Raw genomic sequence first — 22,144 nt, forward strand, 5'->3', positions numbered from 1 at the left:
GGCCGGAATGTAACGGCGTCCTGTAATTAAAACAAAAACTATTGTCTAATGAGTCCCACGTAGTGATGTACAAGAGTCTTGTAAGGCTCAATTTGACAAACTTGATTCAGTTTGAGGAGACCTGATTTGCTCATACACATTTTTATAGTACCTATGCTTAACTCGTTCGCATCTTTCCTGTAAACATCGCAAAGTTAAGTGAATCTAAAGCTAATTTTATGCTGCAGTCTGCACCCTTATAAGCGGGATGCATTTTACACAAATATAAGAATGTGTAATGTCTTGAGATTCGAACTTTAAAAACCCTGTCATGATATTAGTTTCCGTGCATGTCGTTTCACTAAATGCTAAATCAGACTTAAATAAAAAAATATATAGGAAAAATGGACAAAAATCACCTCTTCGGGCAAAATTCGAAGCTACCTTCAGGCGTGTAAATAAAAGGAAGGAATATTTGCACACTTTTGGTAGGTACTGCTCAGTTTATTATGAGCGCCCGAATCCGATCTTGCCCGAAGCGATGAAGTTTTTTATTTCTCCTTTCATTTAAAATTTTGTAGTACCTATCGCTGGCCGACGTATTTTCTTGATAAAAATAGTTTAGATCAGCAGTGGGCAAACTTTCTTCATGGGGACCAGAAATTTTAAACAAATTTAGTGTACCTATGGCCAGAATTGCATCAGCATAAATGCAAATTTATTATTTCGCGGCCCATATACTGAATATTTCGAAGGACCGGCGGCGGGACGGGTAAAATTCCTTCGCGGGCCTTATTTTGCCCACCACTGGTTTAGACTCTTAAGGTGACAGTCCATTTCCAACGACAGTAGCACTACCATTCATTTTACTATGGAAATTGAGAATAACACCGACGCGTTTCGTACTAGTAGTGCAGATGCGGTCAGAAATGGAATGGTACCCTTAGTCTTAAAGATGTCTAAGCGGCGGAATTGTCCGCTTGTCTTTGGTAGACCAAAGACTCATATGACCATCACTAGTCCAAGAGGTGTCGGCATCTTTCATCCGCTTTCTAGAATTAAGGTGAAATTAATTAATTTATCGCCCTATCGCTTACAGTTACATGGTTTTTGTTCCCGCCAAAGTGAGGCACCATTAGCATTGCTGGTACAGTTAGAGGTGTCCGCCATTGCTCGCCAATACACTCAGGAGCAATGAAAACGGGTTAATTGGATTAGAATTTACAAGGGATGTTTCGATTTTGAGTGTAGCGATTAGTAGGTGGGCCATTTTATTTAAAGTTGTCCCCTACACTTTTTTTTCAAAATTGGGATTTTTTATGTTATTTCTACTCAGAATCATGAGCTCTTTTGATCCTAATAGGAGAAAAAAAGTGTCCCTAGGTTTTCCATACATTTTTCGATCTTTCCATTCCGAAACCGCCATTGGTCTATGAAAAAATGGTAACGGAATGGAAAAAAAACCTTGGGACACTTTTTTTCTCCTATTAGGATAGAAAGAGCTCGTGATTCTGAGTAGAAATAACATAAAAAATCCCAATTTTGAAAAAAAAGTGTAGGGGACAACTTTAAATAAAATGGCCCAGGTGAAACTTAACCTGAAGTTCTTAGATAGGTGTCTTTTTAATCCACAGCGCGCCTACCTATCCGAGACAAAATGTAGTTGCAATCAACTATCATGAAATTCGTACAATACATGTTCGAATGTAGTAATCATAAATTTTCCTAGGTTGTATTATGCACCCTTGATCACCGAATATTCAGGAATTTAACTTTATATAAAACGAAGTTACAGTCTTGAATAGGTTTTAGTAAATGATTTGGCGGATTTGTTTGCTAATTAAAAATATGTCTCACGAAAGATTTCGATTACTTTCGAAAAATTTTATAGATTTGCCACACTTCGTCATTTCAAATGGCATGTAGAGTTAGCTTGGTTAATTCTACCATAGCACTAGTTAGCTTACATTGTAAATATGTAATACAAAGTAGTTGTAAAGAGCACTCGGAAAAACCGTTACCAGCCGGAAATGGCAATAGGCATCATGCCTCGCATACGGGTGATGGAGTTATGACAATTCTCTTATCTGTGCACTTTCTCATAACATTGTTATTATGTTGTTTTACGTCTTGCGTCGAATGACGGTCCCTATGACAGTTCATTTTTAGAGCACCGTACAAAACTTTGTTCACGGTGCTCTTATTTTATATGGAGTAGCTGTCATGTAAACTGTACCTAGTAGGTACTCAAATCATCAGTCACGAGAGGTTGGCCAGCTTTATTACCTGGGTTGAAATTTCTGAACACACTGTATTTTTTTAGGATATAGGAGGCAAACGAGCAGACGAATCACATGGTGGTAAGCAATTACCGTCGCCCATGGCTGCAGGCAACACCAGAGGCCGCCGGATTGTAACTGCATTGTCTGCCTTTAGGATGGGCGTACGCATTTTCTTGAAGGTCATATCGGCCTGAAAATACCGCGGACGACAAACAGTGTGCGGTAGGAATTTTATAGATAAACGCACAAATGCGGACTGCCAGCCATCTAATTGATGGAGATAGAAATAATGTTGTCACGAAGAGCGATGCATGGCCGAAAGAAGCTAGGTATATAAAAACAAACTGAACAAGATTAATACCTTCCACAGAATTCATAAAGTCTGGCACCAGCAAGTCTCGTAAAACATACCGGTTATTTCAATTGTCCTTCCTTTTCAACTAAAATAGTAATCTAAATGTTGCGTATTAAGGTTCAAATTTACAAAATGGGAATTAATCAATTATCGAGTCCAGCCAAAAACCCTACCTAATCAGGTTTTGCAAAAGGATGAGCCGCGCGGACAACGAGTATATTCAGAAACGGCGAATGTGATATCAATTTGATTTCAATTTACTCAATCATTGTTCAGAGATTATTTAGATTTTAAAGCAATGGTTTAAATTAAATATTCGGTTCCAGTTTTGCAGTGTAACATAAATAGATAAGAGAATACCGAATGCAAAGTTGAGGACTGTCATCCATCTAACAGCCCTATTCGAACTTTAAGATACGTCAATTAATAGATCTAGAAACGATATGTATTAGATATGTCAGTGTCAAATGTGACATTTCTTCAAACAAAAGCGTCACTTTTGACACTGACACATCTAATCCATATCGACTCTAGATCTATTAATTGACGTACCTTTCTTAAAGTTCGAATCGGGCAGTAAGTGGAGATTATGGAAATGTCACGTTGCGGGCGATTGCGGAGAAGAAGCCGAAGGGTTTCTATTACTAAAATAAAAGTTTCCTTTATTTCCTGTGGAAGATTTTTCTACGTGAAAAAAATCCTTATACTTATGGCACATATTTAATTGGTTGATAACAATTAGATGTATTGTGTAACTTACCAGTATTACACTTCAGAAGTCAAGAGTCTACGAGATCATATTCAGAGGCAACGACCGCACGAGAGTGCTGCCTCACCGGAAAATCAGTTTAAATATGGAACTTATCGCGCGGCAATACGCTAGACAATACAATTGAATGATTTTTCCAATGGCTGTTAAGACTAGTATGCGTGTGAAAGAGTGACGCAACGTGACATACGATATGCACCTTGACATGGCTTACTCAAAACATTGTTAACATAATAAACATTATCATAAAATTATGAGACGAGGGATCTCCAGGATATACCAAATCAGATTATTAACCCGGAGTTTTTTGACAGCTAAAGTAGATGGCATTTGGAATTTATGCGATAAAAACTAGGTTGTAAGCTTACCACAAAACATATTATGACACCGAACCGCACCACGTTATCTAATTTGCCACTACCTACCACTACAGATAACAGCGCGGATCCCTTTGTTTGACATAATTATTGAAAGTCATAATGTAATGATTGTCAGTTGTCAGATTATCATTAGTCATAATTCGGAAACCGTTGACTTTTCAGGATTTTCGTAAGGTTACCCTATAGATAGGTTAGGTTAGGTTTGTTTTATGGCAATCCTGAAAAGCTACGCGTTTCTGAGAAAAAACAAATAGAGTCTGTGCGGAAAGAGAAGAGTCGTGAAATGTGTGGAGCCCAATACATTCCACGACTCTTCTCTTTCCGCACAGACTCTATGACTTACGAAAATGCGGACTAACAATACATTATGACTTAAAACTTTATGGGAAACAATAGAGACCCATAACAGCGCCATCTATCAATAAGTTTGGTTAGACCGTACTCGTAAGGCTTTCACTCTGCACAACTTGCGTTGATCGAGGCCCATCGTAGCCTGTGCTACGGTGCTGTAATACCCCATACGCAATACAGATGGCGTTGCTATTGAGCTTTGTATGTTACGTATTCCTTGTATGTATTACAGTCGAGTTAACAAACATACAAGCCAACGTTCCGAAAATATATTTAGATATTTACACGCCTCTAAGCCACTGACAATAAGGTCGTGCAAATATACCTATTTTTGGAACGTTGGCTTGTAAAAATGTAAAATATATTCGTGAACTCGACTGTACAGTCGCCATCAGATATATTCTCGGAGCGGCCAAGGGTGTTAACGGGTCAAACAGATCACTGTGTTATGTCTTTCCTGTAGACATACACAAGAGTTAAGGGCTATAAAGGTTAATTTTCTTATTAAACCCTTATCCACGTGAAAAGGTCCTCCTTTTATTTAGAGAACTATGATAAAATCATTGCTTACATGCCCACAAGCTGCTAACTATTGCCCACAGGAGAGAAAAATGTACAGTTCGCGATAACACACTAGTTTTCTCTCCTGTGGGCAATAGTTAACAGCTTGTGGGCATGTAAGTAATGATTTTATCATAGTTCTTTAAATAAAAGGAGGACCTTTTCACTCACCTTTTAACTCTTGTGTATTACGGTGTTTCATTTTTCCGAATTTTCGATTTTCATCTGACTTTGCTCGAATTCTTGTTCTAACTGATAAAAAATATTATACGTTAAAAAGATTTAAAATCGGTCAACATTTAGAGGTTGCACAACATCAACAAAGATTTTTCAAATAACCAACGACTCTACATCGGAGGGTAGAAAATGGTTTAAGCGGCTACTATCAAAGCGGAGAGTAGTGTGATACTGAACCTTCTACATATAAATAAATTTTAAAATTAGTAGTAAACTTGGATTTTGGTTACTCGATAAATGTTCTAATTAAGATTTTTCAGTTTTTCCACCTGTTTCCAAAGGAAAAGTGCTTTTATCGTGTTTTAGACGCAAAATTCAGTTTTCTCATTCGATTTTAGTATCAGTTCATTATATTTTGTCATTTTAGAACATAGTTCATTTTCACGCAATGTATGGGGTTCTCACTCTACCTTTTCAACTTGTGCAACCTCTAAACGTTATTCGATTCTTTTGAAAATTGAAATAGATAGTTTTTAGTGTGGGGAGACTCCATTGGTGAGCAAAGTCAGGAAAAATATTACAACCTTTTTTTCTCCATACAAAAGTGAATCACCCTATTGTGTATGTCTACAGGAAAGACATAACACAGTGATCTGTTTGACCCTAACAAATATCTGAACAGGGCCTCTATTATCAAGACGCTAAGGTGTGTATTCCGAAATCTTAATCATGGTATATAAAAAAGATAATCAAAACGGTCGAAGAAGGTTTCATACTATTTATTACCTCAGGAGCTACTGACACATACAGGTTGCTCCAAAGTAAAAAAATCGTAATTTGTTAATTTCTTCATAACCGCTACACCGATTGTTATGATACTTTGTATACTGGTTCTAAATACCCTAATGCATATGTACATTTCGGCTTTGTCCAATGGCTAGGGACACCCTGTTTAACAACCACTAGATACTTTCGTGCACACAGCCAGGAGGATTATTCAAGAACTAAAGATCTATATTAGTTTAATTTCAATGTCAATCCGCTCATCTTATTTGTTATTCATATATCATGTTAAATTTAAATGTCATATGCAGCATTTTAGAAAGACTAGCCTTTAACCTCGTGTCTGTGTATTAAATGATCCTGACTGAATTTTAGTCATATCTTTGAATGATTATTATTTCGAGAGGATTTTTTTCTGCTCTTTACAACAGAACCATGGTACCGTAAAATGGGGTGAGTAGGGTCAAAACTGAAATTCAAACCTCGATAACATTTTATTTTTACATATGAAAACTGAATAGTGTATATAATAAGTGTTCGGGACGTTTGTATTTTAGTTTTTATTTTATTTTGGATAGTTCCATTTCATACCTTTGACGATAAAGAGGAAAACCCACCTCACCCCGCAGTGCCTCGTATTTGGGGTGAGAGGGGTTTTCATACAAAGGTGATTTTGGAAGATTGTTGGATCGATTTTTTTTTATTATGCGTATTACTATAGCTCCATTTTAAATTGGAATACATTATTTTTGTAGCAGTAACCTTAAAATCCCTTCTCACCCCCCCTCAAACCTTCTCTCCCCATTCATAACCCACCTCTCCCCGCGAAACCTACTCACCCCGTTTTACGGTACCCACAATTTTTGATCACAACGCATACGAAAGGTTAAAGAAATACAGCTCGTATTTTAATTTGAATCACTACCTTTATAGAAAGGTATCTAGTTATAAACATGTATAGTATCATGATCATGTCTAATTGTCTATGAGTAAGTAGGTAATAAGATCAGAAAAAAATATTTATTCATCGAAGCTATTAGTTTTGCACAATGTACTTTTGCCAGATTTTGTTTGAAATCGACCCATTTGTGTTAGAATATTAACCACGAGTGTCTGTACTTTATAATTTGCAGTTTTTACCGAGACCCCGTGGAAACTAGCTTCAATCAACTAGGGAAACGTCACGATCAAATCTAGACTGATGATGATGACGATACCGACGACGTGACGACCAACTCAAATTCGTTGTTTTAATGATTACTTACGTAACCTTAATCTTGCTCATATTAACACGCTTAAAGCCTACCAATATTAGCCATAACACCACTTTCACCGAGCGACTTATAGTTTTATATGCGGCGCCATCGAGCGTGGCGCAACTTTTGTGCATATGATACATACTCGTACAGATCGTGACCAATCAAATGTAAATACAACAGTCGTTAGTATAAGTAGATGTTTCCTTCATGGTGTAAATATATATGTATAATTATAATGAATCACAATATATCATCAAGGATACTAAAGGGGATATAATTCTAAAACGGGTGATGAGCTAAGACAAATGTAGAATATTTTATAAGCAAAATAAGCATAATTTGAAATGTAAATGTATGATTTGGTAATCATATACAACTATCTTCTTTTAATAAAGTATTGAAAAGCACGCCTGATTTCATAATTCATAATATCATTAGACGACGCTTTAAATATAACTATGACACCTATTTAATTTAATACAATTTTCTAGAGCCCGATTGAGACAATTAGGGCCGGTACAGACGGTCTGCAACCCGACTGCAAATCGTATGGTAGCTGCACGCTGATGTTACAGTCGGCGATGGCGTGCAGTCGGTGTGCAGTTCCCATACACCCCATACAAATTGCAGTCGGGTTGCAGTCCGTCTGTATCGGCCCTTAGAGACGATCGGTGGGTGTCCGTTTTTCCCACAAGTATACTTGTCAAAATGCCAAAGAAATATTTTTGTGTCTAAGAGCGTTTTCACAAATTCACATTTGGTCTGATCCGACACCCGAAATCGGATGGAAGTAAAATGTATGAGCAATATTTTGTTATTTTTTTTTGTATTTATTATAAATTAATTAATTAATTTGTAATTCATTATAAATAAATTTCCTCCAAAAAAACGTTAACCCAAAAAAAGAGAACTTCGTGCCACAGGGTAAGGTAAATGTACTAGTGCTCGACATGCTAATGCCCAATAGATGACACCTTGCTGTAACTTCTATTGACAATGATTTAAGTTTCACGATGACATGTACTGGGACCGCGTCGAGCAACAGTTTACCTTACTCTCTAACATCTGCATTTCCGATAATGTCAGACACATCGGACCCCATGTTAGCTTTCGAGCCGATATCTTACGTTTGTGTGTGGTTTGTGTGCGTACACTTATGTGTAGGCAAATTGTTTCCTCTAGTGTACGCCTTTGCAAATACACTCCGCCGCGGCCCGACAATGTGGATGTAGGATCCTACATATCGTATGGACAATGTGAAAACGCTTTTAGTAACGAACGGACTGCCTGTGATTATTGGCACATTTTTTTTAATTCGTCGTAGTCTCGTAGTACGCTAACAAGCCAGCGAACCCATTTTAAGGTAGCTCACCCGCAAACTCCCTTCATCACAAGATTCAAGCAATCCCCATGAAATTGACACAAGATAAAACTTGACGTAGCAACAATCAGAACTAATGATGTAAGTAGATACTTGTTCTTTAGACACAAAGAACCCTTGAAGAGGACGAAACTTTCAAGTTTTCCTTTATTCGGCTCGTGCTGGGTTGCGCCCTTCACCCGGGCCACCCCACGGCAGCGTTCTTAGACCGTTTCATTATCTGCCTCTCTATCGAATATGCAAGAGTGAATAAAGAAGCAGAATACACAATTTCGACTATAGATGTTTGCTGTAGGCTTGTAGGGTAGGTATCTGATCGATTGACGAACTTTGTAGATGGCTCTAGGATGTCTTGTTAACAACTCTTGAGTGCTAGCTGTTGGGGGCTCGAGTGCTCGGGAAAGGGTCTTATTGGATTGTAGGACTTTTGACTTTTTAGCCAACTTAGTTTTACATTGATATCGATATTAGGTACCTAATATTACACTATTTTATTTATATTTTTCTACAAATTGTTATGATATTTATTGCAAAAGAGTTAGCCTAACCTAGTCCTAGATACATTTAGTATATATTATATTTCGAAAACTTTAAACAAATTTCCGATGCATACTTGATGCAGTTTGTTATGTTTATAGATTGGTTTAGCCTCGATAGATATTTATAATATCGCTCTATTTGTATGCATAACTTAGTAACTTAGTCTGATTTGATTCCCAAATACGTGACATTGGATATAATAAACAATGTGTTAGTCCTAGTTAAACCTCATGATGATCTTCATATTAAAATAAAATAAATACCATACATTTTAAAAACTGCCTGTTCCACATATTTAATTACACAAACGGTTCTACCGCGATATAATTTCATTGTCTGCGTGTCCCTCCAAAGCACATACTTATACCTACACCTAAAAACACGACGCATACAAAAAAAGATTTAGGTACCTATCTCAAAACATAAATGAGATAATATTTAAATGTGAAAGCAAACACGAGTTGCTATTTGATGGCAACAAATTGTTTGCGAAATAGCTATGGGATCACTCCGCCGCCGGTTTTAGGCCCTCTGCAAGTAGCTGTGGAACCTCTGGGACCTAATTCTGATTTAGTAACCTATTATGGTTTTGAGTTGGTGTTGAGATGACCTTGACAGTCGTCTCGGTGCGCATCTCACTCACCACTTTCACTTCATTTCGCATTCACCGATCAGCGTGAGCGATCTTTAAGGTCGTATCGAAATAACATCAAAACCGTATAAAGTTGTTAAAACTGAATCGGGTTCTGGTGACATATTTAAATATAACCTAATTGAGATAATTTTAAGTCAACCAATTGTTTAAGAGTCTCGGTTCTGAACTTGTTTTTCCTTATGCAAACATCGGTTTAAGGGTGAAGAGGTAACACACAGACAGAGTTACTATCATTTGTAATATGACTTAGTAACTAAGGATCTGAGAGCAGACACCTCACCTATGTCGAAACTGTATTTCACAAACTGAACAATTTAGCATTATTATAAAGTTGTAAGCATTCTAACTCAACAAGGATGCTTTCGCTTTTCTTGACATTTTGGCAGGGTCGCGCCATTACTAGACGGAATATTCATCGTCAAAACCAATAAAATATTCAAATATTCAAATATCCATTTTCAAATTTACCGTTATACGAGAGGTTTGACAGGCCTAAAAGGATGCGAATTTCCATTGTATTAATATTCATTACAGTTTAGAATGAAATCTTATTTTGTAAAGTTACAATAGGTCATGATTACTATAAGAATCATAGGCAAATCACAAAACCATTAGCAGCAAAATTATAGACTTGACCAGTTTGTAATGAAGTTATTCAATTTTGTATTACTCCATTCCGTAGTAGTGGATAAAATATATGCAGAAACAAGACTAAACAAAGTGCATTTTTGTCTGAAATACCTACCTCTGTCCTAATCTTGTTATTCTTACAGATTTCTACTAATAAGTACAAGTAGAAATCACCCCTAATTTGTCGGTCTTTAAAAGCTTACAACCCAAATATACTTACGCAAACCAATCCAGTAGCTATAATCTATCTCACAAGTTTTTTTTTATCCGTGGCTAATTTGGTATGGTGTATTTGACACCCTGGAGATGTGGTGCTGGAGGAAGATGCTTGGAATATCGTGGACGGATTTCCGCACCAACGTGTCCATACTCGAGGAGCTCGACATCACACAGCGTTCATCCACCCTAGTACGGTCGCGCACACTGCAGTACTTTGGACATGTCTCTCGGCGAGACAACAACTTCATAGAGCGACTGGTACAAGTAAGAGTGCAGGGAACCAGATCGCGCGGCAGATCACCTATGCGCTGGACTGACCAAATAAAATCCGCAGTCGGAAACCGCGTATCTGACTGTGCCAGACAGTCTGCCACAGGGAGAGATGGCGGGAGATCGTGCGAAGAGCTGTGTACGCCTCCACTACCGATGCGGACGCCTCAACGTGACCACGACCGCCCTGTTAAGAGCGATACGACAGAGAAGAAGAAGATTTGACACGCGCCTGACTTAATGTCCTACGTCGCCTAGTCAGGGCCGAGGGCGTCTACAGTGCGCCGCGCCGCCTCCTGGATCGGTCTTGAGCTTCGTGCTTGAGGCCGCTCCAAGTCTTCCCAATAGTCTTCGCCTCTGCAATAATAGTCCGTCACCAGGCCTGCTATGGACGGCAACGTTTTGACACGCGCATAAAGGGCCGGCTGATGATGGCAGCTTAGCAGTTCAATGTCACACACATTGCATGGCGCAAGCGTTAGGCAAGCCGCTGTATTTTCCGCTCGAGCGCATCTTCGGGCGTACGGCGTACCTAACATTCTCCACTGACAACCCATATAACCATTCCAGTCGCAGAATCACAAAGTGGTAACTAAATGTCAGATGTGTCGTAACAGAGTCCACACAATGTGTCTAGAATTGTTTCGAAACAAAGTGTCGTCGCCGTGTCTACACTTTTCCGTAACAAGGTGTCGACACATTTGTGTGCACTTTGCGTGCGGTTTGCGACTAAATCTGACAGCAAATTTGTGACAGCAAATGTCAATATAAAATACCTCTTGAAAACCAAGGTTTGTCAAACTACTATTAGTGTCTCGTGTGCTCGTAATTCTAGTAAGTCATCATGGGCAATGCAAATGATAATAATCGACCGAAACCATATAAACACCCAACATCCGTCAACCTTTTACAGAAAAGTTTTTAAAGAAATTCAATAAGCTACTTAGGTCAGGCAACGAATGCTCCAAAAGTTGTAGAGGGAAATGCTCGGAACACAATTTTTGACTCCGTAACTCGGTTTGACAAGTTAGGAGGTGAACATATCAAAAGTCCCCGGCCGTAGCCCTTGAGCGGGGGGGAGAGAGGGGGCTCTGAAGGTCCCATTTTCCCGTTTTTCGATTATATCTCGGAAACTATGCATCTCAGCGACATGGCCACTTATACAAAATGAAAGTTAATTTAATAGTTAAGTTAATTAATTTTTCAAGTTTATTCAGTCAATTTTTTTCGATATGTTGAATAGTTTTTGAGATATCCGCTCTTGAAAGTTTATTTAGGGCTCTCAATTTTATCTTGATATATCTATATCAGTGAAGGTGCTAGGCCGTGTTTGGTATCGTTTTCGTATAAATCTGGGGTGCTGAATCCATTTAAGATATCACATTGACACCATTCCACAAAATAAAAATAAATCTTTTTAGGGTTCCGTACCTCAAAAGGAAAAAACGGAACCCTTATAGGATCACTCGTGCGTCTGTATGTATGTCCGTCTGAATACACAAAATAGTTCTTTACCTATCGATGACAGGAAAACCTATTAGAAATGTGCAGTCAAGCGCGAGTCGGACTTAATGTACGGAACCCTTAATACGCGGGTCCGACTCGCACTTGGCCGGTTTTTTTGAAACTCTTCTTGACGCTTAACCGCTGAACCGATTTCGTTGAAATTTGGTATAGAAATAGTTTGCGTCCCGGAACAGGACATAGGATAGATCTTATAACCAAAATCATCTTTTGAAGGTGTGAAAAGTGGCGTGGAAATTTGTACGGGAAATCAATAACCGCTGAACCGATTTATATGAAATTTGGGATGGTCTACATCTTTGATTTAGTTAAAAATGATGAAAAAACATGACTTCAAACCTAAACTTAAACAGTATTAACTTCAAGAAGTCAATTCTGAATTCCCCCCTACACCTCATTTCACACCTTTAAAGGATGATTTTTGAGATAACTTATTATATCCTGTCTCGGGACTCAAAATATGTGTACCAAATTTAAATTAAAACTGTTCAGCAGTTTAAGCGTGAAGAGGAGTTTAAAAGAAAGTATTTTAATAAGTTTATATGTTTTTACTTCGGAATGGTGTCAATGTGATACCTTAACTAAATTTGGTACTGCGAATTTATACGAAAACGATACCAAACATGGCCTCGTAGCTTTACTGTTGTAGAAGTCAAAATAAAATTGAGAGCCCTAAATTCTTATTACTTGGCCAAACTTGTGTAGAAGGAAAAGGTAAAATAAAAGTCTTCGGCAGGAATATAAGACACAAATATATTTTTTTTTTGCGTTACTATTTCATTCATCAAATATAAACATACCTTGATTATACTATTCTAGTGAGATCCTCATAGATAAACAAAAACATTTACTTAAAAAATTACAAGGTCGAAATGTCACGGAACTTGTGAGAGTAATATGTGAAAAATATAAACTTTTATGACAAAAAAAATCTGGACACAATTTAAGAATCACCCAATTGCGTCGAGGAATCATCTGTATTTTTTCTTGTTTCATTACCTCCTCGCTTCTTTTTTGTCCTTTGTATTCTGTAGCAATTTGTTAGATCTGAAAATAAAGATAACTTGCGTCGTCACGGATGTCGATTTATAGGTTTTAGGGAGTGCAGAATTCGAAAACGATGATCATTTTATAATCCAAGATGGCGGCTACGTATTTTGTCATAAAAGTGGAATCCAAAATAGTCATCATTTTCGAAATCTGCGCCCCCTAAAACCTATAAAACGACATCCATGACGACTTTTATGACATAGTGCATGGCCGCCATCTTGGAATCCAAAATAGTAATCATTTTCGAAATCTGCGCCCCCTAAAACCTATAAAACGATATCCATGACGACTTTTATGACATAGTGCATTGCCGCCATTTTTAAATTGAAAATGTTATCATTTTCGAAATCTGCGCCCCCCAAAACCTATAAAACGACACCCATGACGACTTTTATGACATAGTGCATGGCCGCCATTTTGGATTCCAAAATGGTCATCATTTTCGAAAGCGGGGCCCCCTAAAACCTATAAAACGACATACATGACGACTTTTATGAAATAGTGCATGGCCGCCATCTTGGAATCCAAAATGGTTATCATTTTCGAAATCTGCGCCCCCTAAAACCTATAAAACGACACCCATGACGACTTTTATGGCATAGTGCATGGCCGCCATTTTGGATTCCAAAATGGTCATCATTTTCAAAATTGGGGCCCCCTAAAACGTATAAAACGACATCCATGACGACTTTTATGACACAGTGCATGGCCGCCATTTCAGATTCCAAAATGGTCATTATTTTCGAAATCGGCACTCCCTAAAACCTATATATCGACACCCATCTCGACTTTTATGACAAAGTGTTTTGCTACCATCTGCATGCAAGACATTTCTATTATTTTTACGTACAAAAATGGCCCCCTGTCAACTTTCAATCGAGATTTAATCGATAATTTATTCGATTAATATTCAGATTCATTCAATTTCAATCTATGTTAGGTCGACTAAACTAATCGCGATTAAAATTTGAGAATTAACTTTTTTTATTCCATTAATTAGTCGAATAAACAGTTAATCGATTAATGCCCATCTCTGACCACGGCATTTTTACACTTTGAGAATATCTGAAAACAAATCAACACAAGGAGCCATTTTGCAAATCCAGTAACATACCAGTAACTTTGTTATTACTTTTGACAGCGCGTGTCATGTGTCAACACAGAGTCGACACAAAGTCGAAACATTGCAACTACTTTGTGACTGCAATATTTCTCAGCCTTAAACCATATTTATACATCATAATTAATAAGTTTCGTAGTATGTAAAGCGTTATTTCTGTTATTTAAGTATAGTATACGCATCGAAGTACTAAAAATGCTTCAAATAATATAGTTATGAACACAGGCACTGAGAAGTAAACAATTTCATTTCCGGCTAAACTAAAACAATGTGGTGGCGCGTTGATTATATTACACTTAGTTTATCAAATCACTCGAGCAGTTTAATTCCCCATAATAATTTAAGTCATATTGTAATATAAATGCAAACAATATATAATTACGTCTTGTAATCCGTTTTAGAGATGGCGTATTAATGTCACTTATTTTTATTTAAGTATTTTTCCATCTGACAGTTTCCATTTGACAGGAACAAAATGAACGAATGAACGAATGATTTTGGCATAAAGTAGTCGCAAACCCGAAACAATGTGTGCACACGGCGACCACACTTTATGTCACTTTGTGTCATGTGTCGACCCTTCCCCATTTCTGGTAACTGTGTCGACACGGCGACGACTCTGCGACTGGAATTGTGACCGAAACAGACGGTGTCGACACAAGATGTGTCAACACCGCGTCGTAACGGCGACTGGAAATGGTTGTATGGGAATTTAACTAACAATTCGTAAACCCTATTGCAAAGTCATAAGGTCCACCAATAATCAAATAGTGTTGCTGTTAGAACAACATCTGATATTCTTGTCAGGTAGTTCTCAGTACTGAATAATATAAATAGCATACATACATACAGTCATACATACATATAATCACGCCTATATCCCGGCGGAGGAAATAAATTAAAATAAAAGTAATAAATATATAGTAAGTTATTAATAGTATTTCCGGGGTAATATAAATTAGTTCTGTACAATTAATAAAGTATTTATTATACTAGAAGATTTACAGCAATAACTTTTTTCTATTAAATAGTGTGTCCCATAGATTTGTAGTAAATATTCTCAAGTAAATATTCATAAATAAATGATATTTTTTTGTAAAGACCATTTTATTTCAATTTGACATATGATTTAGAAAAATACTGTTTCGTTCTAGTGTAATAAAAAGGTAAAACGTGGTAAAACATTGCATAATCAATAATAGGTAGGTACCTTTGTATTAGCCACAATGTAACATTCACTTGCATGCATGCACGTTGCTAAACTGTGAAATGAAAGTAACAGGTACCTACTAACTACCTGCCTGTTAGCCTCCTTGAAAGTTCTTAAAATTTATTTTTGAAACTTAGAGTTGTGCCATCGGATGGATTGCTACACGCTTTTATCTCAGTACCAAACTTGGTACACAGAATACATGGGTGTCACTTCACTTCGGTGTTTCTGTCTGTCTGTTACAGGACTTACAGGCATTTTCCCAGATAGGTAATACTGTTTGACGTAAAAAGCTAAAAATACGAGTATAGGTATTTCTACTCTTAGCCCTAACATAAAGCTAAAGTTAAAACCACTTATCTGTCACTCATAGAACTCACAGACCATTGCAATTATGAGTTCGGTGTGATAATCACTCAACGAAGGATTTTGTATTTTTACGTTTCTAACTTAAGCTTATAGCGAAGTCTACTGTTCATAGAGCCACCATTATGTATACCCAAAATGAAATAAATTTACCGGGTGAATGAAAGACAAAAATAACGATTTCTGAACCCTGGACGCAACAGCCATCCGTACATTACCTTTAGAACCGAAACAAATTGCTCTAGATCAAGTTTATTTATTTATTATGTGATATTACGACTGAGGCTTATGAGTTATGAAAGCCACGAATAAAAGTGCGGCCATTACTCTCTCTTCTGGTTCACGACGTGTGTTGCTAATAACGCTAAACAAGTGCACAAGAGTCGCGGTCGCGCGAAACATGAGGTGTCGCCATTTAAGAAGAGGCGAATGAACGAGCAAATGTAACACTTAGGAAAATATTTAACATGTAGGTATGGGATTTATGATAATGGAAGGTACCTAAAAGATGACTCACGTTAAACCGAGCCGGATCCGGGCCGGAACTTCACGTGATGCTTTCCATAGAAAACGATGCGCGATGATAGATAGGTACGTTTTTATTTATCTAGTTTTTTTTTAACTAAAATATCATATTACCGAAAGGGTGGAAATCTATTGGTAGAGAATATGGTTGGTAGCTTTTACTTATAAAATACTACTTACACCGCGAGTTGTAATAATATACCTAAAATATGAACGCAACTGAAATAAATGGTCGCACTCATGGTCACAGAATCGCACACACACCGTGAGGAAACCGAAATAATCCCAATAAGGTCTAGTTTAGTTTAGGGTAGGAAGGTCAGATGGCAGTCGCTTTCGTAAAAACTAGTGCCAATACCAATTCTCGGGATTAGTTGCCAAGCGGACCCCACCAGGCTCCCATGAGCCGCGGCAAAAGCCGGGACAATGCGAGGAAGTTGACTCGTGGTCACAGAATGTGTGGTAATCGCGACTCATCTATATGACACTTTACTTTAAACTCTTGCGTTTAAAGTGTCATCGTCATTTTATATGTATGCTTTATCTAGGGTAGAGGGTAGATAAAATATGTTCTGTGTATGGCTTGAGCCGTCAATGCACACACATGCTAGGAAAGCATTTGGAATGTCATGTGAACGCATTAGATGCTCGGACACGGATGTGTATTTGATAAGTGTCGGTTTCGCGGCGACGTATCGTTATATCGAAGTTTGATCCTATGCTTGTGGGGCCATGAGGGCAGCGGAGCCTATCTATGGAAAATATTTTTATTGAGTAGAGAGTTAGTTCGGGATTTCACTCGATAGTCAAGAGGCGCAAAGTCACGACTTTTTTGTACCTAATTTTTGTAAAAGCTTCTAGACAACAATTTAAAAAAAAATACTTAAAATACTTATTTAGAAAATACATAACAAAAATACAAAGAATTATCGAATGGAACAGACAAATGGAATTACACTTACTAGTAATTATTATGGACATAGAATTCAAAATTTATAATAGTGCTGCAGCTTCTTTGCTCCAGCAGATGCAGCTACTCAGCTGTTTTGTGCGAGGCGTCATCTTACGGTGCGATACTAAAACTCAATAAGCACATACTCTCTCACACTGAAATGCGCTCGACAAGTTTTGTATTGATGTGTTAATTAGGGATAATCGGTATCCTCGAAGCTCAACTTTACCAAATTACACCCTAAACTAAAATGATGTCTCAATTCATATTCACACTAATTCTTATCGATCAATAATTTCTTCACAAGTCTACAAAACAAAACTCAAAAGCAAACACAAAGTGAACTGATATAAACGACAAAACACCTTTCAACTTTGACGTGCACATTTTCAATCAAAGTTGACATTTGACCCGCCGGGATGAGCGCACGTTATGGCCCCTCAGGAGTTGCGCAGCGGTGAAAGTGGCCGAGCGGGGCGTCACTATATCAGGCGTGCAGAGCCGCGCGCGCCACACTCCTGCGCACAAGGCAGGTGAGACCTTAGATCTTAATATTGTGACGAGCAATAGCCCATTTTTATGTAATTTGCATACATTGTCAATTTTTTTTGCTTTGTGAATGTGAAGTGTTGTGTTACGAGTATGTGTGTGTTAATTGCGGAACATGATCATCACGTTTTCTGTATTTTGTTTCCTCTTGAGAAATATTCATGAGATGTTTATCGGTGTGTCGTAAGATGAAGTCACGAATTTCTGTAACTTCTTTAATGTGGAGAACGTGGATAATCAAAAGTAGAATCAATCTTGAAAAGGCTTAAATATTACTTCTATAAGAATACAGTGATCACTGATGAAGGTTTTTGAAAATTTCAGGAAAACTTCATATGGAATTGCGGAAACTTTGATTTTCATAACAGAAAATTATGATCCTGAAGTTTCCAGAACTTTTTCATGTGGAAATTTCGCAATTTTGCAAACTTTCCGACCACACATCGGAAGTTCTAAGTGTGAATCACCATTTTAAACCACAGATGCCTTTTCATATTGTTAACAATTAACATCTATTATCATTAACTCTTTCTAATCAAATTCAGTATCGACCCACGATTATTCCAGTAGGTATCAAAATTCCAACTGATAGTAAAGATAATCTTCCCCAATTTGCAGACTTACCATATCCCAACCAACATGCAGTCCTTCGTAGTGTGCCTGCTGGTGCTCGTGGCCTGCGCTGCGGCTGCGCCCCAAAGAGAAGGAGCGGCCTTCTCCAACGAAGCCATCAAGCAGGCACAGAACACATTCCTCATCCCTAAGGACGCTGAGATCCAGAAGGTAATATTACCCTGCCAACATTTAGTCTGTAGCCTGCACGACCACAACCTAGAGGGAAGGAGTTACGAGAAGGTAACCTAACAGAAACTTACCAACATGTAGTCTGGAGTGTGCCTAAGTAATGCTAGTAACCTAAGTAAAGGAGTTGCCTCCAGGGATGCTGAAATCTAGAAGGTAATTTGTCAGTAACCTTCCAACATATACTGTCTGTAGCGTGCTTTCTGTTCCATATCCAGAACCCATCGCTGAAACATAAGGTTGGTTAAGGTCTGGATCTCAATCCAGAATGTTTATTAGTAACGTGACGATATTTTATTTTATTATTTTATTGAACCTAAATAACTAAATATAACCATAACTTGAAATCGGAATGAAGTATAGACGAACCTCTTGAATGGAAGATATAAAAGGAGAAATCTAGATTAGATTTGCCAAATAGTTAAACTAATCAATTTTCATGTTTAACATACTGACTTATCTATTTATTATCGGCATTATCAGAAGAATAGGACCAGTCAAATAATTTAAAGTCCGTACAAATAGGTACCTACATAATTTTTCATAATCTTATTTATTTGACTCGGATTAATTCTAATGACTTATTTATGAAATACAAAATGTTACCCTTAAACATGTCTGAGTTCTAATGCTTAATAAATATTTAATAGCATTTAAAGGCCATTGCGCCTATTATAAGGCCGCTGCAGATTAAGATTTGCGAAACACTGACCCTGGGCCCTCCTATAAGCTAGCATCATTTAGTTACCACACTACACTATTCATTTGATAGCTCATGCTATTAAATACCCACAGACATATTTCGAAAGGATTACTGTAACTTTTATCCCATCGAAAACATAAATGTGAAATGTGGAAATTAGAGCCAAGTTCAATATTAATTATTATTCTTTAAACCAATTTTCTAGCTTTTCTCGCCAACTAAAGTTGGCTAAGGCTGATGAATGCTAAACTATTTACCTAAAGTATGTATGAACTTAAGTATCTACGTATACTTTACCGATTCACTAAAAAAAACGAGAAAAGCCATTTAGATAAGTTTGAAACCATAAAGAATTCAGGTAGGTATCTAAGTATTTGACAAAATTAGTCCAGTTTAACAAAAAAATGTTTTATTCCTTTAGGTCCAAGAAGGTATCGAGCTAGCAGCGTACGAGTCGATCCCCGGCAACCAGAGGATCAACCTCTTCGAGATCCTCGGCGACCAAGTTCCCTCAGAGGTCATCAACAACCTCCAGGGCCAAATCGACCAGGTCGGACGCAACTAAGTCAAAACCACTACCAGTACGGCTAAGATGATCGCCACTTTATCGTCTGTCACCATGCCTGTCACGTTCTAACAACTATGTAAGTGCGAAAGTAAAGCATGGTCCGACAGGCGAAAAAGACGCGATCATGCGATCGCCCCAGTAACGGAAAACATTAAAGAAGATTCAACCGTGCTGGTTTCAACACGAAGACGTTATTTATTGGTGACGCAAGTACAATACAGTGAATGTGATATTGTGCAACATCTTTTATACATTTGTACATAACTTATATTTAAATAAAGTGGTCGTGCGACGTCCAACCTGCTTGTTTTGCTTACATAACTTCATAGGAGTATCATCGAGCGTCCAGTATAAGTGTCGTCTCCGTTTACATATTATTGTTAGGGACCTCGAGTTCCGGGTTAAATGGTGTTCGGAAACTGTTTGCATGCGCTCGCGCACATTGTGTAGCCAATAAGTAATACACGGTCATTTACTCTATAATCAATTAGTGGTGAGAAGACAACTTACGTTTAATTGGGATCAGGTTTCCGAATTTGTAGATTTTTATCTCGTTTCTGGCTGGTCATTAAAACAGGGTTGAGTGGATCTTGTTTTTGATCAGGTTAAAAGGAAAAAATGAGGACAATCTTACACAGTCCGATTATATTAAAGACTCAACTAAGCAATAAGTACATTAAGTACTTACTACTACTTATTACTTACGCAGTGTAATCGCGCCATAACGGAGAACATTCATGATTCGCCTTCGTACTGCCTATTACCCTGTGCCATATTTGTGTTTTGTACGATAACGAGTTTATACATACATACATACAATAACGCATGAATAAATAGTATAGTATAGTATAAATACCTACCCTCACCCGGATTGAAAGCCAGGGCCTCCAGCTTTGAAATTAGGGTCACCACCGATATAGGCTAGGAAGCCGTCAAAAATGAACCTAGCCATTGCTATAGATACAATCGAAGTTAACGCTTTCGTTTTTTAACATTATTTTATAATACTAAAATACTTAAACATTAAATTTGACATGAACATTCAAGTAGTCTAGGACTAGTTTTCGTGGTATAAAAATATTATACCTACAAAGCCTATCTAAATTTCTAAGTGCGTTGTAGTAACAAAGTAGTAAGTGCCAACAAAGTGGAATAAACCACGAAGTGAATCGCTACGTGTTTTGATCGAGCCATCGATGACATAACAGCTGCAACCCGCCTAATATGCATGCGCAAGAGTTCTCACCTTACATATTAAACATTTAGCAGCGCCTGATGAATAAACAATTGAAAAAGAAGTAGGATTCTTTGATGTGACGCCCGCGGCTGCTGTCCCCTACACGGCTCGCCGTCATAGACCTAGGATTCGCTTGCGCTTGACAGACCGCTGAAGTGTGCGAAAGGGAAGCCATCACGTATATGAACATCCCATGAGTGCGAAAGAGTCAGACTACCAAAGAGAAAACGTAACCACTTTTGAGTTTGACGACGGCCGCGGACGGCCAAGAGCTTATCACGGTAATTTTCAAATTGAAAAATATACACGGATTAGGACGAAAAGTATTAAATAAAGTAATTCAGTGAAGATGGTGTCTTGTAGTGTGCCGGATTGCAGTGTCACAGGGCCAAATAGTCCAAGCAAATACTCATTTCAGAGGATTTATGATATTCCGAGCGAAATTTTCATAACGATATTTTGTCAAATTAACAGCGTAAAAAGTGTAAGAAGCCGGTTTATACAGTTCATTATAAGTTTTTCTTCCTTTGTGTGCTAATATTTTATCATATTAGTCTATAATTTAAAATATTTTGTGTAAAAACATAATCTGTTACTTTACGCTAGGGCTTGACAAAATGTTCACATGACAGTATCGATAACTTGTCGGTATATTAATAGCTATGTAATTATTTCTTCACAAGACATCATTAAGATATTAGCTTTTATAACCGACTTCAAATAATAACGATTGTTATACCTTTTTGAAGGTGTTCATGTATAGCGGTAAACTTAAACTTCACTTTCCAACACAGTAAGAGTTACATTAAGATAAGTCTGCAACGATTTTGATGGCAAACGCAGTGCAAGTGTTATTTATACGTCATAATGAATAGAATTTTAACGTTTAAAATAACACATTTGAAAAAGTAGTCGATAAAGCAATCAAACATCGACAGATTATTAATA

General features: G+C 37.6%; 1 protein-coding gene across 1 annotated transcript; it reads left to right on the forward strand.

The window, feature by feature from the left end:
• The first annotated feature begins 18,511 nt into the window (after positions 1–18,511).
• Positions 18,512–20,258, forward strand: LOC134793186 (uncharacterized). The gene is made up of 2 exons (XM_063764771.1): positions 18,512–18,670; positions 19,813–20,258. The coding sequence occupies exons 1-2, from the start codon at positions 18,527–18,529 to the stop codon at positions 19,954–19,956; spliced, it is 288 nt and encodes a 95-aa protein (XP_063620841.1). The 5' UTR covers positions 18,512–18,526; the 3' UTR covers positions 19,957–20,258.
• Positions 20,259–22,144: the final 1,886 nt, after the last annotated feature.

Source organism: Cydia splendana, chromosome 8 (genome assembly GCF_910591565.1).
Source record: "Cydia splendana chromosome 8, ilCydSple1.2, whole genome shotgun sequence".
In the NCBI taxonomy this organism is placed as follows: Eukaryota; Metazoa; Arthropoda; class Insecta; order Lepidoptera; family Tortricidae; genus Cydia; species Cydia splendana.

What these genes read in the sequence shown, in the direction of transcription:
- LOC134793186 (XM_063764771.1), top strand. Translation starts at nt 18,527, where the DNA reads ATGCAGTCCTTCGTAGTGTGCCTGCTGGTGCTCGTGGCCTGCGCTGCG. An exon ending in AGGACGCTGAGATCCAGAAG is followed by an intron (nt 18,671 to 19,812) that starts GTAATATTACCC and finishes TTATTCCTTTAG; the next exon opens with GTCCAAGAAGGTATCGAGCT.